The sequence below is a fragment of the Eulemur rufifrons genome, chromosome 16 (assembly GCF_041146395.1).
Source record: "Eulemur rufifrons isolate Redbay chromosome 16, OSU_ERuf_1, whole genome shotgun sequence".
In the NCBI taxonomy this organism is placed as follows: domain Eukaryota; kingdom Metazoa; phylum Chordata; class Mammalia; order Primates; family Lemuridae; genus Eulemur; species Eulemur rufifrons.
The window spans coordinates 60449185-60462584 of record NC_090998.1 but is presented as its reverse complement, the minus strand read 5'-3'; the positions used below and the strand labels follow the sequence as shown (position 1 = coordinate 60462584).

General features: G+C 32.4%; 1 protein-coding gene across 3 annotated transcripts in view; it reads right to left on the bottom strand.

Moving 5' to 3' along the window:
• The window catches only part of NAV3 (neuron navigator 3), a 332556-nt gene that overhangs the window by 50293 nt on the left and 268863 nt on the right, over positions 1-13400 (bottom strand). For all 3 annotated transcript variants that reach the window (XM_069491594.1, XM_069491595.1, XM_069491596.1), the window contains exons 22-23: positions 11765-11842; positions 3222-3305 (exon numbers count right to left, since the gene is read on the bottom strand). In XM_069491594.1, the coding sequence (XP_069347695.1) occupies positions 3222-3305; positions 11765-11842 (162 nt within the window). The remainder of the gene's footprint in view (positions 1-3221; positions 3306-11764; positions 11843-13400) is intronic.

Genomic DNA, 13400 nt, shown 5'->3' with positions numbered 1-13400 from the left:
AAAGTAGTGTTCTGGCTCACAAATTTGGCAAGAGAATCAGTATTACTTGGCATCTGGAAAGAGGAAAATTGTTAGGAATGAATCCCTCCCTATTCAAGGAAGGGATTTTGGTCTATAAATCAAACTAAAATTTTGATGTATTAATAGTATCAGGGTATTAATGCCATGTGATTGCTGAAAATGACACTGTGAAGCCAGAAGACTAGGATTTCGATCTTAGTTTATCTATTTCTTAAGTATGGAAACAAAAACATGTAACCACCTTGGCCTTTGTTTCTCCATGTGTTAGCTTCTCATCCAGCTTCCCAACAGCCTCATTTTCAGCTTTACTTTTCTCAATGGTGCTTATCATTACCTTAAATCCTATATGTTTTAATTATACTTTTTATCATCTGCCGCCTACTAAAATATAAACCTAATGATAAATATATACATACATATGAAGAATATAAACTCCATGAGGAATATTATGTATGTATAATACATTTTTAGAGCTTATATTCTACTAGATATCTATATCTAAATGTAGGGAAATAGACCTATATCTGTCATTCTGTATGTATCTTATATATACTGTCTCTTCTCAGAACAGTAGAAATTCAATATAAATTTGATGAGTGACTAAATGGACAAAAACGAACATTGGAACTCCGGGAACAGAGTTTAAAAATCTCTGCTCTATATTTCCCAAGCTCTTCCCCAGGATTGTTGGATCACCAGAGAGCAATATACCCTTTTATCTCAGCTCCCTGAAGAAGTGCCTTTACTGAAATATGATTAAATGTTATGCCCTCAGCTTTTAGAGAAATGTCTATTTGAACAGCGATTTTGTCTTTTGTTATTCCATGACCCCAATTTAAAAACCTTTGCAATAAATTTGCCCTTCAATTCAGTGCCGAAGAGTTTGTCTCTTCAATCTAAATTATGCTCTTCTGGACAGAAAATGAGAATTGAAACATACCAAGCAATCTCCCTTTGTGCCTTAGCTTCCCTGACATTCAATTTAGTTTAGTGTTTTCCGGTAGCAATCATCTAGGCTCAGGTATACTGTTATATACATTCCTCTACTGGTTTTCATTAGATTCTGTCATTGCATTATGCCATATGATATTGTAATTAATTGTACAGGCTTCTCAAAACCACTTTGGAAATGAGAAAATTATAATCTCAATTAATAAATAAACTAGTTACCAACATTGTTGTGTGAGTATAGTTTGCAATTAGAAAAGAAGTGATTTTAAGCTAAGTAATGATACAGGCAATTTCAGACATCATGTTATCTTTTGAGGAAATTTCAAAATTTTGGCAATGTTATTGTAAGGATAGTGTGCACACAATTATAAAATTCCTTATATTAGAGAGATATGTTTTTAGATATTCAGGAATTAATCATAGGCATTGTAAATTAACATGCCTGTATATTTTTCTAGCTTCTATGAGAAAATTTATTTATAAATATAAAAGAGTTGAAGGAAATATGGGCGGTAAAAAATTCTATTAATTTTGACTTCTTAAAAATATTGAGACTGAAATACTATCTCTTATTTCCAGCAATAAGTTTGGCATATGCCCAATGATGAGTTTGGTTCATCTTATAATTTTGAAGAGAAAAAGAGAGAAATATAAAGGAAGGTAACATTTTCTTTATTGCCCACTTCATATGCATGTGACATAATTACAGTTTCTTTCTTACTCCTCACCATGATCCTACAAGGCATTTATTATCATCCCCTCTTTTAAAATGATGGATTTGAGGTTCAGAAAAGGTCAGATGAACTTGCTCAAGATTACAAAGTTTTTAACAGACACAACCAGGATTCACACTCAATATTACTGGGCTCCAATGTTTTTATTCGCTGGATTCTTAACATTACATAGAGAAATGGCAAACTACCAAAAAAAAAAAAAAAAAAATAGAAAGAAAGAAATAAAGAAAGAAAAGAAAAGAAAAGAAGAAGGGAAAGAGAATACAATTTGTGAGCTCAAAGGAGTTTATTAGCTGTCTTTGAACAGGTTTGACAGGAATGGATAGTGTTCTCTTTCAAGGGCAAGAGAAATCAATGAAATAGAAGAATAAATTAGAATACATAGAATAAATTTTGCTAGTTATACCAGGCAATTATAGGAATAGTAGATTTTCTCTTTTGATTTCATTATGGATTGTTCATTTAGTTTAAAAAAAAATTTGCAAACTGACAAAATTTGGTAATACATGTTAATTTTGTAAACCTAATGACATACCTTATAGAATCTAAAGACAAAATTGAAGCCATCCTTATGGATAGATATAGGAATAGATTCTAAAAATATCCAAAACTTTTTAGATGATGATCTGTTTGAGAATTAGATGAAAAATGTGGACACTTGACCATATTTTACACATATATAGCTTTTACAAAAATTTTCCCAACTTCAGAGGCTTTACCTGACTCTGATACCCAACCAAAGAAGTTAAGGCCACTGGACTAATAGCAGAGAAGTTAACTTGTTATCACAGGGAAAGTGACCAGACTCTCCCTAGTCAGTGCGGAACTTTCTAATACATCTGTCTTTGTGAACTAAATTCTATGTTCCTTTCTTTTTAGTATTTCTTCTTCCACACCACACCATGAGATTCTTCATCTTCAGGTTGATCTTAAAGCTTTTGATGTAATTTAAATTACTTTACATCAAAGGCAGCATCTTCAGATGCCCAACTAGTTCTTCCTATTCAAAATTATACAGGATTGTCCCTTGTTCCATAGATGATGTAACCTGAAGTCCCTCACTTTGTAGAGTCCTAACATCTGTTCCAGGCATCCATCCTGCATATCTCAGCCTACAGCCATGGTCTATAACTACATTTAGTGACCATGTATTTGTGAAAACTCTTGTCAGAGTGTGATTCTTGTCAACTGCATAACAGTTTGATACTAGAATATTCTAACTCTTACATGACTATTTCTCTCGGTTAACATTTGATATTTTAATAGTCCAATCAGAAGTAAAAGAATAGCCTGCCTAGAGAGAACTCTGTGTGCATTTGTGTGTGGGTTCCAATATGGATTAATCTGATCACAAGTCTTTAAAAGTTGGAAAAGTAAAGATATCTTATCATTGTTCTAATTTAGCATAGAGTGGATGCTCCATAGTATTATTTTTAAGGAACTGCAGGTATTATTTAAGCATCCTATGCAACTTGCTGCCTTCTTTCGAGCTCCCATAACAGTTTCTGAACGTACCTTTTGTTCTGCTGTCATGGTTAGACTTTGCAATCGGCCAGTCATATTCCCTAAACTCTTTTCAAAAGCTGCTACAAGGTGAGCCTGTGAACAAAATGGAAGAAACATAGTTTAAATGTCAGAATCTTATGTGGACAGATGAAAACTCTTCATTTTAAAGAATGCTTATTTCAAGTGTTCTAACTGTAAATACTATGAACATTGTGGTTAGCTCTCAATGGTGACTCTCCTTTAACACAACTTTTCATTTATCATTTCTAAACATTGGCATCTTAAAAATCAGTGTTTAAATGTCTCTTGACATTTAGTATGGGTTTAACCTCTGAAAGAAGATGGCATTTTGCAAATAATAATATCTTTTGACTTGCATGGCATAGAGGGATTTGTTACTCAAAATGCTGAATAAAGTCTGAGCTGCCAAGATTTTAAAACTTAAAGCCCAAAAAGAGGTCACTGAAATAGTCAATGGACAAATGTTCCTCATTTTTATACTTTCATGATGACCTTTGAAGATATTGTTAGCTCCTCTATTGTAATGATACTCTCCTTCAAGTGTCAGACATCTGCTGACAGGTATAACATTATCTTTCCTCTTTCTGCTTACAAAGAATTGAATCAAAAAGAGTTGTCTCTACTTTCCAAACTTTTTCAATAAAAAGCCATGTCTTTCTGCTTTATATTCCCTTCAACTAAGGAAATATAGATCGACTAGGTAGAAATAATATTCAGTCATATTTTATTTAACATTAAGCTTTTGTGGCTTTGGGGTTTTATTTTAAATTTCAGAGAATTATACATATTATAGTACATAACCATAACTCTTATGATTAAGAAGTATTTGGCAATCTTATTACAGCTCTAAAACAGGCCAGTTTCTATTGGCATGCCATTATACAGTTGTTTGAATCCAGAATATCAAATATGAAGAGGTACTTCAATCTCTCAGCATGGCTTGAGGTCGAACTATATGTACAATATCTCAAACTGATATAGTTTTATTGTGCCCCTAAAAGGACATAAGGATTGGGTAGATATTTAACAACCTAAAACTATAATCAAATATATACAGTGCAAAATTTGTCAGTCCTCGGCAAAAGATTGATTTTGTTTTTGAAAGAATGAAGTGAGAGGACTGAAATAAAATACATCTCCTTGTAGCTGTAGCAGAGCTGAAATGCTGAAGCACCCATGATGAAACGGATCACAGGAGTCCTGAGAATTAGGGCTCTGGCAGTTTATTCCATTATTGGTAAGAGTCAGAATCCACAAGTCCCCTTCATTAGCACCATGATACAAAAGTGTCTTTGTTCCTAGCTATGAACTCATCCTGGGCTGCCCTGAGATTGCAACATGGAGAAAACAATTTTGTAGAGAATATATCTACTAAACTGCAATCTGTCAGTACAACTCTTCATTTTCTTCCACTTCCTTACCTTTCTTTTTCCACTCTCTTCTCCCCTCCTTCTCCCTCTCTCTTTTTCTCTCTTACACACACACATATACACACACATACTCAGGTTTGTTAGCAGATTTAATTGGATAAATAGCACTGAAGAATGAATACTACCTTATAGTGTAAAATACTTTCAGTAACAAGGAATGTCATGACATCCAACTTAGTACCCTCAGAAAATAGTGTAAGGCTATGTCTCATTTTCTCATAATCTTTTTTTTTTTGAATTATAAAAAAATACATATGTAAAAGTGAATAAAATGAAGCTGTACAATCACTGATTTATCACATAGAGAATGTTCATGTACTCACCAGCCAAGTCAAGAAATAGGATATTTCAAGACCCTCACCCCTCCTCCATCATTGTTCCTTGTCCCTTCCTCAAAGATAACCACTATTGCAACTTCTTCTATGTTTTAATTTTGTCTATTGTAAAACCTATCCAAGTATAATCATATGGCATGACTCTTTTCTGTTTTCTTTTGCCTAACATTGTTTTTGAGATTCATCCATGTGCTATATAGCAGGACATGGTCTTTGCCATAAAGCATTCTTATAAGCAAATTTACAATATATTTGCCCATGACAGTCACTTATGATTTCTGTTTCAGCTATTGAAAGTAATCCCGCCATGACCATCAAATGGGTTACTGAAACCTAAAACTAAAACTGCTTGTTTTCTTTAAAATAAGGAAAATTCCAGCAGAAACCTTTTGTTAGCATTTACTAAAGGAAATATAAGATTCTATTCAATATTGCAAAGTTTTAATTGTTGCAAAGTAGACAAATGTAAGGTTTAATTATTGGACTGTGAATGTATAAACTTGAAGAAATTTACTTCACTTTACCCTTTGTGCATATTTTATCAGTTTAATAGGAATTAAAAATATGGCAGAGAAATCAGGATTGCAAAGGATATGCTGTATAAACTATAATGCTTACATTTTGTTGTAACAACTAAGTACCATCAGAATATCAGTTTGTAATCTCTGTAAAATTGCTTTTCATTAATTATTCACAAAAAACTTCTAATTGGTTACTAAAAAATATATTGAGCCATGTTGTTTTCAATGAAAGGTATGTTAACATTATGTTAGTGGAATATTGTTTTAAAGTTATGTCATTTTGGCTTAGTTTGTCAGATTAACTTTGTTACTTTCGAAGTAATTAAAGATTAAATTTTTCACCAAATGGGGTAAATGGGAAAGGAGTAAAAGAAGCAAATAAGGTACATTTTTTTCTAGCAATGATGATCTTTATCCCTTTAATAAAGAAAAAATGGAAAGTAAAACTGATTAAACTTATAGGATAATATATCTTATCTGCAAAATACCATAAGACAATTTTCAAAAAAGATATGGATTTTCAGAGGGATTGTTAATCATAGTTTACTTGGTTCTGAATTTTCTTTTTGTAGTTGTATGATTCTCAAGTTAGAGTAAAATTTTTTTAATATGATGACAAATATCCTTTGACTTGTATTAGGTTAAATCTGGTAAGGTAATAAAATAGATAAGATTATTGATTCTGTCAATCTCTACCATAAAAAAATAGACAAGACTGACTCTTAGGGGAAGATAGTTTTAATACATACTGTCTTTGGTTTTGGAATCATACAACATAATAGAATAGACATGTAAAGAGAATAACTGTGATGCTAAACAACAAGAGGAAATATCATTCTATATAATGTCTACATTGCACGTGTTCACACGGAATGAAGTGACAGCCCATCAACCAAGTAAAAAATATTCTAAGCATAGAATGACATGAAGATATATATACACACACACACACATATAAGAGATATGTATCATAGGACTTTATATTTGAAAACTAGTAGTTGAACTAAGAATGATTCAGAAACATAAATAAGACTTCACATTTCTTTTACACTGAATAAACTTGTCCTTTTTCAGTGTTTGTCATTTTTAATATGTGCAAAATAATTTTCTCTTAGAAGAAATGTGAAAAAGCAAGAGTAACTGCCAGATTATATAAAAATATTAAATAGAGCAAAGAAGTAGGACACAGTTTCAAAGAAAATAATACCCAAGAGATTTTGGTTAAAAGACTTATCTGCTGAAAGACAAAAGTACCTTTTGTATTGTTACACATTCATTCAGTAATGTCTTTGAAAATGTTACTAATAACTAGCTTTAGTGCCTATTTCCAAATGGTCTGTGAAGAGTACATTAAAAAACAAACAAATACATCCCACCTGACTTGGCTGCATGAAGGTGTGGGTGAGAGGGCTTACTGTATAATGAGACCATGCATCTGCAGTTGTCTTCTCCTGTGTGGCTCCTGTTTTTGGGCTATTTGTCAGTGGAGTATTGATTCAGGGAAGGCCACGCAGTAGCACCCTCTCTCGTTTCTAAAGATATACTACTAGAATTAACTTTGCAGTCTCTCCATGTTTTATGCAGCTCTTTTCAGAGTAACTCACAAGAGGCAGGGAAGGCTTAGTACACATTCTGCTGAATGGAGGCTCTACCCTGCCAGACAAATGAGGGGTGAAACGAAGGAATACTTTTCTGACTTACCACTCCCCCTTTTAGTAAAGAGGAAAAAAAGCATTTTAGGACACAATCAGATACATCTAAAATTTAAAAAATTAAACACAGATTCTTATATAGACTCCATATAAATATAATCAATCTTTCCAGGTTCAAATATATGATATATCAATTACAAAAATAATCCCCAAATAAGGAAAAACATGTAAGTCCTGTGAGAGGAATTCATATACTGAGTAAAAATAAATAGCATTTTTATTAAATTTAAAAAACCAGTTGATATTTTCCATAGAACCGAACTCATTGAAATTTATCTTTATAAATTACAGCTATTACATTTATATACAATAATTCTCATTGTAGAGATTGCACTCACATTTAACCGAAAGGTAGAAAGTTTACTTATAGTCTGAATGAATAAATAAAGATTTATTTCTACCTCCAAATATGAATTGTACATTTTAAAAATCCTTTATTTATACTGAAGAAATGCTATATAGAAATAATTTCATTCATAGCCCCTATGATCAATTTATGCACAAGTATGTTAAAATATATGTATATATTACATACACTAACAGATATTAACTTATATGAGATGAAATGAAACACATTCTGAATGAAATGTAAAAATAGCATTTCTTAGAACGGAGGAAAAATCAAGTATTAACTAAATCCTTTGATGGCTCATTATGGTCTATGAAATCTGAAGTGACATCATAAAGCAAATACTAATGAAAAGGAATGAGTTCCAAATGACTTGTAGGTAATAGGTGACATATAAGTAGTTCAAATTTTTTTTTTTTTTTTTTTTGAGACAGAGTCTCACTCTGTTGCCCGGGCTAGAGTGAGTGCCGTGGCGTCAGCCTAGCTCACAGCAACCTCAAACTCCTGGGCTCAAGCGATCCTACTGCCTCAGCCTCCCGAGTAGCTGGGACTACAGGCATGCGCCACCATGCCCGGCTAATTTTTTTTATATATATATATTTTAGTTGTCCATATAATTTCTTTCTATTTTTAGTAGAGACGGGGTCTCGCTCTTGGTCAGGCTGGTCTCGAACTCCTGACCTCGAGCTATCCACCCGCCTCGGCCTCCCAGAGTGCTAGGATTACAGGCGTGAGCCACCGCGCCCGGCCTCAAATTTTTTTTAATTTTTTAAATTCAAGATATTATGGGAGTACAAACATTTTGGTTACATTTTGGTTACATTTGCCTTGCCCATGCATTACATGTAACCAAAATGTTTGTACCCCCATTATATCCTGAATTTAAAAATTAATGTATAAAGGAGATTATTCTTTTAAAAATACAAAAGGACATAAATATGGTATCATATTTACATAGTATCATTTACATAATGATACTATTAAAATGTTTAAAATACAATCGACATTAAAATTATTTTATAATCATTTTTATAAGTTCTCAGACACTGCAATATTTAGCATAAAAGGGAATTTTAATAAAGTGCATTGTTAATGAGGTAGAAGATAATGCATATTTATTACCTATAACTTTTGACTTTCATTTAATTTTTGTATTTTTGCCATGTAAAAATTTTTGATATTTTTAGCAAGTCAATTTTCTAATGGTAAAAAGCTTTAACAATCCATATCACCACCAAATGTAGGAACACTAAACGGTGGAATAAGGTTGAAACTCATGGGACACTAAAATCAAGACATCTTTTCAAAAAAATTGTGGTAGATCTTTAGGTGATTTAATTTTTATTTTGAAATAATTATGTATTCACAAGAAGTTGCCAAGAGAGTATAGAGAGTTCCCTTGTGTTTCTTCCAATGGTCATATCTTATATAATTATAGTATCAAAGCCAGGAATTCAATATTGATATACATGTATAGATTTACCTATATGTATTCATGTAATGATGAACACCTCAATCAAGATACAAAACTAAAGATTTCCTTCTTGCTGGTTCTTCATAGTCATACTCTGTCTCTCCCTTCACCATTCCTAACCCCTAGAAATCACCAATCTGTTCTCTATCTCTATGATTTTGTCATTTATGGAATGTCATATGAATGGAACTATACAGAATGTGACCTTTTGTAACTGTTATTTTTCACTCAGTATAATGCCCTTGAGATCCTTCCAAGTTGTTTTGTGTATGAAGTTCCTTTACTTGTATTGCTGAGTAGTATTCCATGGTGCGGATGTATCACAGTTTGTTTATCCATTGACCTATTAAGGGACATTTTGGTTGTTTCCTGTTTATTTTTTGCTATTAAAAAATAAAGCCGCTATGTATAGGTTTTTGTGTGGATCTTAGGTGGTTTGAGAAGCTTTCTAAAAAAAAAAATACATTACAAATTAAAAAGGAGCATAAAGATAGAATATATATTAGGCTCCCATCTGTGCACAAAAATTACTACTAATGATAACAGGGATATAGCTTGGGGGTGGGGGAAGCCAGAGAAACTTGGGCATTTTCTCCAAGATTAGCACTTTTTAAACTAGCATAAAGACTAGCACAAAATCATCTATTTGTTACTGCTTCTTCTAATTCTGTGTTGCTTACTTTTATTTTTATTTTTATCACTTTTGTCCACCTAGGGAAGCATTATACATTTTTTTTCTAATTGTCCCGTTCCTTCATATTTTAATGCCACAGATATGCTGGATTTCCATTTATGTACTGTATGTATATCTGTGCTTTTTACGTAAAAAGAGTAAATTTTTTCTTAACCACAAGAATCAATTTTCACACTTTGTTTGGTCATATCAACACTCGGCTGAGAATGTGTGCTCCAAGGTCGTGAAAACACACCAGTGAAAATAGAGTTACATGCATGATTAGAGCAAAAGGGGTAGGTAGCCAAGGGCTGGCATCTTTCTAAAATCTTGGCTCTATATCCAAACAGTAGCACACAGTTGACGTCCACAACTATTCCCCTACATTAGAATTTGGTTCCTGTTGCTTGTGTATAAGACTTTGAAAGTGTGTATTGTGTGTGTGTATATACACACATACATATATATGGTTATATAATAGAAAAATGTTGAAAGGATTCAGAAGAAACCAATAATCATGAGTGGGAATGGGAACCTCAGAAAAACAAAAGAATGCAACATACATTTCTTATGAAATGCTTTTTTAGTTTTAATTTTTCTTTTTATTACAATAAGCACATATTACTTTTTAAATGGAAATAGTTTTTTTAAAATTACTGTTAATCAGCCCATCTTCCATTATATTTAGCATCCACTTGTTATTCCAATATCTGAATTATATGATGAGGCCAACCAAGAGATATTTACAAAATAAAATAAAATCCTGAGTAACCACTCAAGACATGCTGTTATTGAGCCTTCTAAATAATCCAGGATTTTCCAGCATTTGTATTGTTCTATGTCCTCTGGGGGCACAAATTCAGGAACCTAGACATATTAGGTTCCTAGCCTATATTATGAAATTTATACTTGCCTCTGAATTCTCTCTTTAAGAAATACAATAAACTTAAATAATACTGTTATTTTCCAATATTGCCTGAACAATTCTCTAAACCTGCTATTATTTTTAAAAATCCCCTAACAACATCTACAAGAAATAGTGTCAATCTAAAATTAATTTGATTCTTCCAAACTTGAAAAAATTCAAATACAGTGGTAAAATGTATACATTGTGAGTGAAAATGACTTATATGCTGTGGAACTTACACTGTGCAATGATTTTTGTTCTTAAATTGTCTCTTATTTAATAAGAGGTAGGGGAGGTGAGGCAGGGAGCAAGCCCGAAGCTACACAGCAGAATTGAGCAAACTAATGTTGCGTGAGAGAGGCAGGGCATATGGCAAAATAGCAGGTGTTTCCTTACCCCTCACTGTTGCTTCTAACACTATTGCTCCATAGGACTGGACACAATGCCACATGTTCTCTTTTATTATTCTGCATCTACTCTGTGTCCTCTCTGGCACACTGGAAGATATTCAATAAATGTTAATTTAATTGATGGTCTTCATTGTCATCATTTTTGCCATCCTGGGCTGCTTTGGCACCAGTTAAAGTGTATCTTTTTAAACTGCCATGAGAAGGCTGCCAAGGTTTTTTTTTTTAAGGGAATTGTATCTCATCTACAATGCAGCTAAGCTATTCATATTTAGACCTAAGTTCATCTTTTAGAATTAATTGGATACTTAATTAACTGTTCAATAAATGGAGCTGAAGGAGGCAGAGCAGATGAATACTTTATCTTCCAAAGTCAAACACTAAAACCCTCTCTTATATTGTGGCTTGAGAGAGACTTATGCATCAGAACTGATAAAAATAACAAACAAGAAAAGAAGCAACCCTTATAGCTGTTACTATTACTTCAAATCTTATAAGAAGCAAGAAGTTCTTTTAATCACACTGTGATCCCTTGACAATTTGGGTTTACATTTTATTATTCAGTGTGCAGAAAAGTTTAACTTTTCTATGAGTTCCAATATTCAGTGTCTTAAGACTGGATTGCTTTGGACATTGAAAGTTTGTAAGTTTGTTACTAAAATTATGCCATTTTACCATATCAAGATATGTTGTAATATATTTAAGAAATCAAAAGTGACTTACATTTGCTGAAAGTTGAGACGTTAGGGTAGCAACTTTTTCCTGTGATGCAACGAGTTCTCTCCGTAGTTTATGGATTTGCTGAATGCAATTAAAAAAAAAAAAATCAACTCAATAGGCTAGTAGATTTTTACTTAAAATCAAAAATTTAATTCAAGAAAGCAAATACTATATTTAGCTCATTTTACCCCCACTGTACTAGCACCAATTTCTGAAAAGAAAAGAGATATGAACACTGGCTACACAGTAATCAAATGTTACTCATACAAAGAGGGGTGAGTGTCTAGCTTCAAAGCTGGTACTCACATCCACAAATCAAAGGATGCTTCCTTGTTCCATTTGCCATCCCTGCATGATTCAAGAGGCAGTTTACTTTCTCTATTGATTATTCTTCCTCTAGAATATTGTAGTAATAAAATTGAAGTAGAAAACTATTTTTTTGCAAAAATTAAATACAAATATACATATTTTCTTGTTTTTTTTTTTTTTTTTTTTTTTAGCAAAAAGTGTACTCTGTTATTTCTCTGAAAATCTCAGGAATTTTTTTTCTGTGTACATTTTAATTTTCTATAGTTTAGCAACTTCTCAGAAGGTGGAGAATACCCTACAGTCACTGAAACTTGGGTTTCATTCAACATTTAATGAGTCTATATTTGAAAATTTTATTGGCTAAAGCTATCCTACTGAGAGAGAAGCCTTCCCAAAAGTGTATTACATTACCATTTATTCAATGAGTTATTATTAGCCCAGAGTAAAAATTCTTCATGGATTATCCATAGTTTAAAAATAAGAGAAAACACCAATAATAGTATGCAACTAACTAGATAAACCAACAAAATGAATATTCTAAAATGTCTTTCTTTTCAGTTATGTTCATACTCCAATCAAACTGAAACAGAAAAAGGTGAATGTATAGCATATCATGCTTAAAACTTTAATTCGAGCACTTCCTGCAGTTTAATCTGCATGTCTCATGTTGTCATGAAATATAAACAGTGATTACTGAGGATAGCACATTTGTAATGCTCTGAGACTAGGTACTACGAGTATATTTCTAGTCCCAAGGGATTTTAGTTACTTAGATGCCAAACATTCTACTATGAAGCTTCTCATTTCTTCAAAAACAAGTCTTCTGTGGTTGTAGTTGAAGTGTTGGAATGGTGTCTCAGTTTGAAAGAGCATTTTTGACATAGTTTATAAGCTGTTTTTTTTTCTCTGTACATTAGATATTATGGAAAAGAATTGGTGGTCAATATTGAGAGACTCTAAAAAAAAAAAAGGCAAACAAAGCTAGAAGCAGAGATAGTAGACATTTATGTAAAATTTCAACAAATGTGATTTCATTTCATTCCTCTTTTTTAAAAGGAGAAACAACCCAGTCCAAAATAACATTTGAGTTACATTTATATGATGATGAACATGAATAGTTTCAGGAAGCAAAGAGTCTATTTTATTCTTAAACTAATACAAACTCAAAGAGCCTTTCTCAAATTAATAGTCTCTGTTACATGACTCCAAGTCCTTTAAAATACAATGCAGGAAACTATAAAGTGATTTAAGTTTTGTTCAAAAACCATGACCCATTATAGGGCATAAATGATAAAAGGGAAGTTGGATAACTACTAATAATCCAAATAAA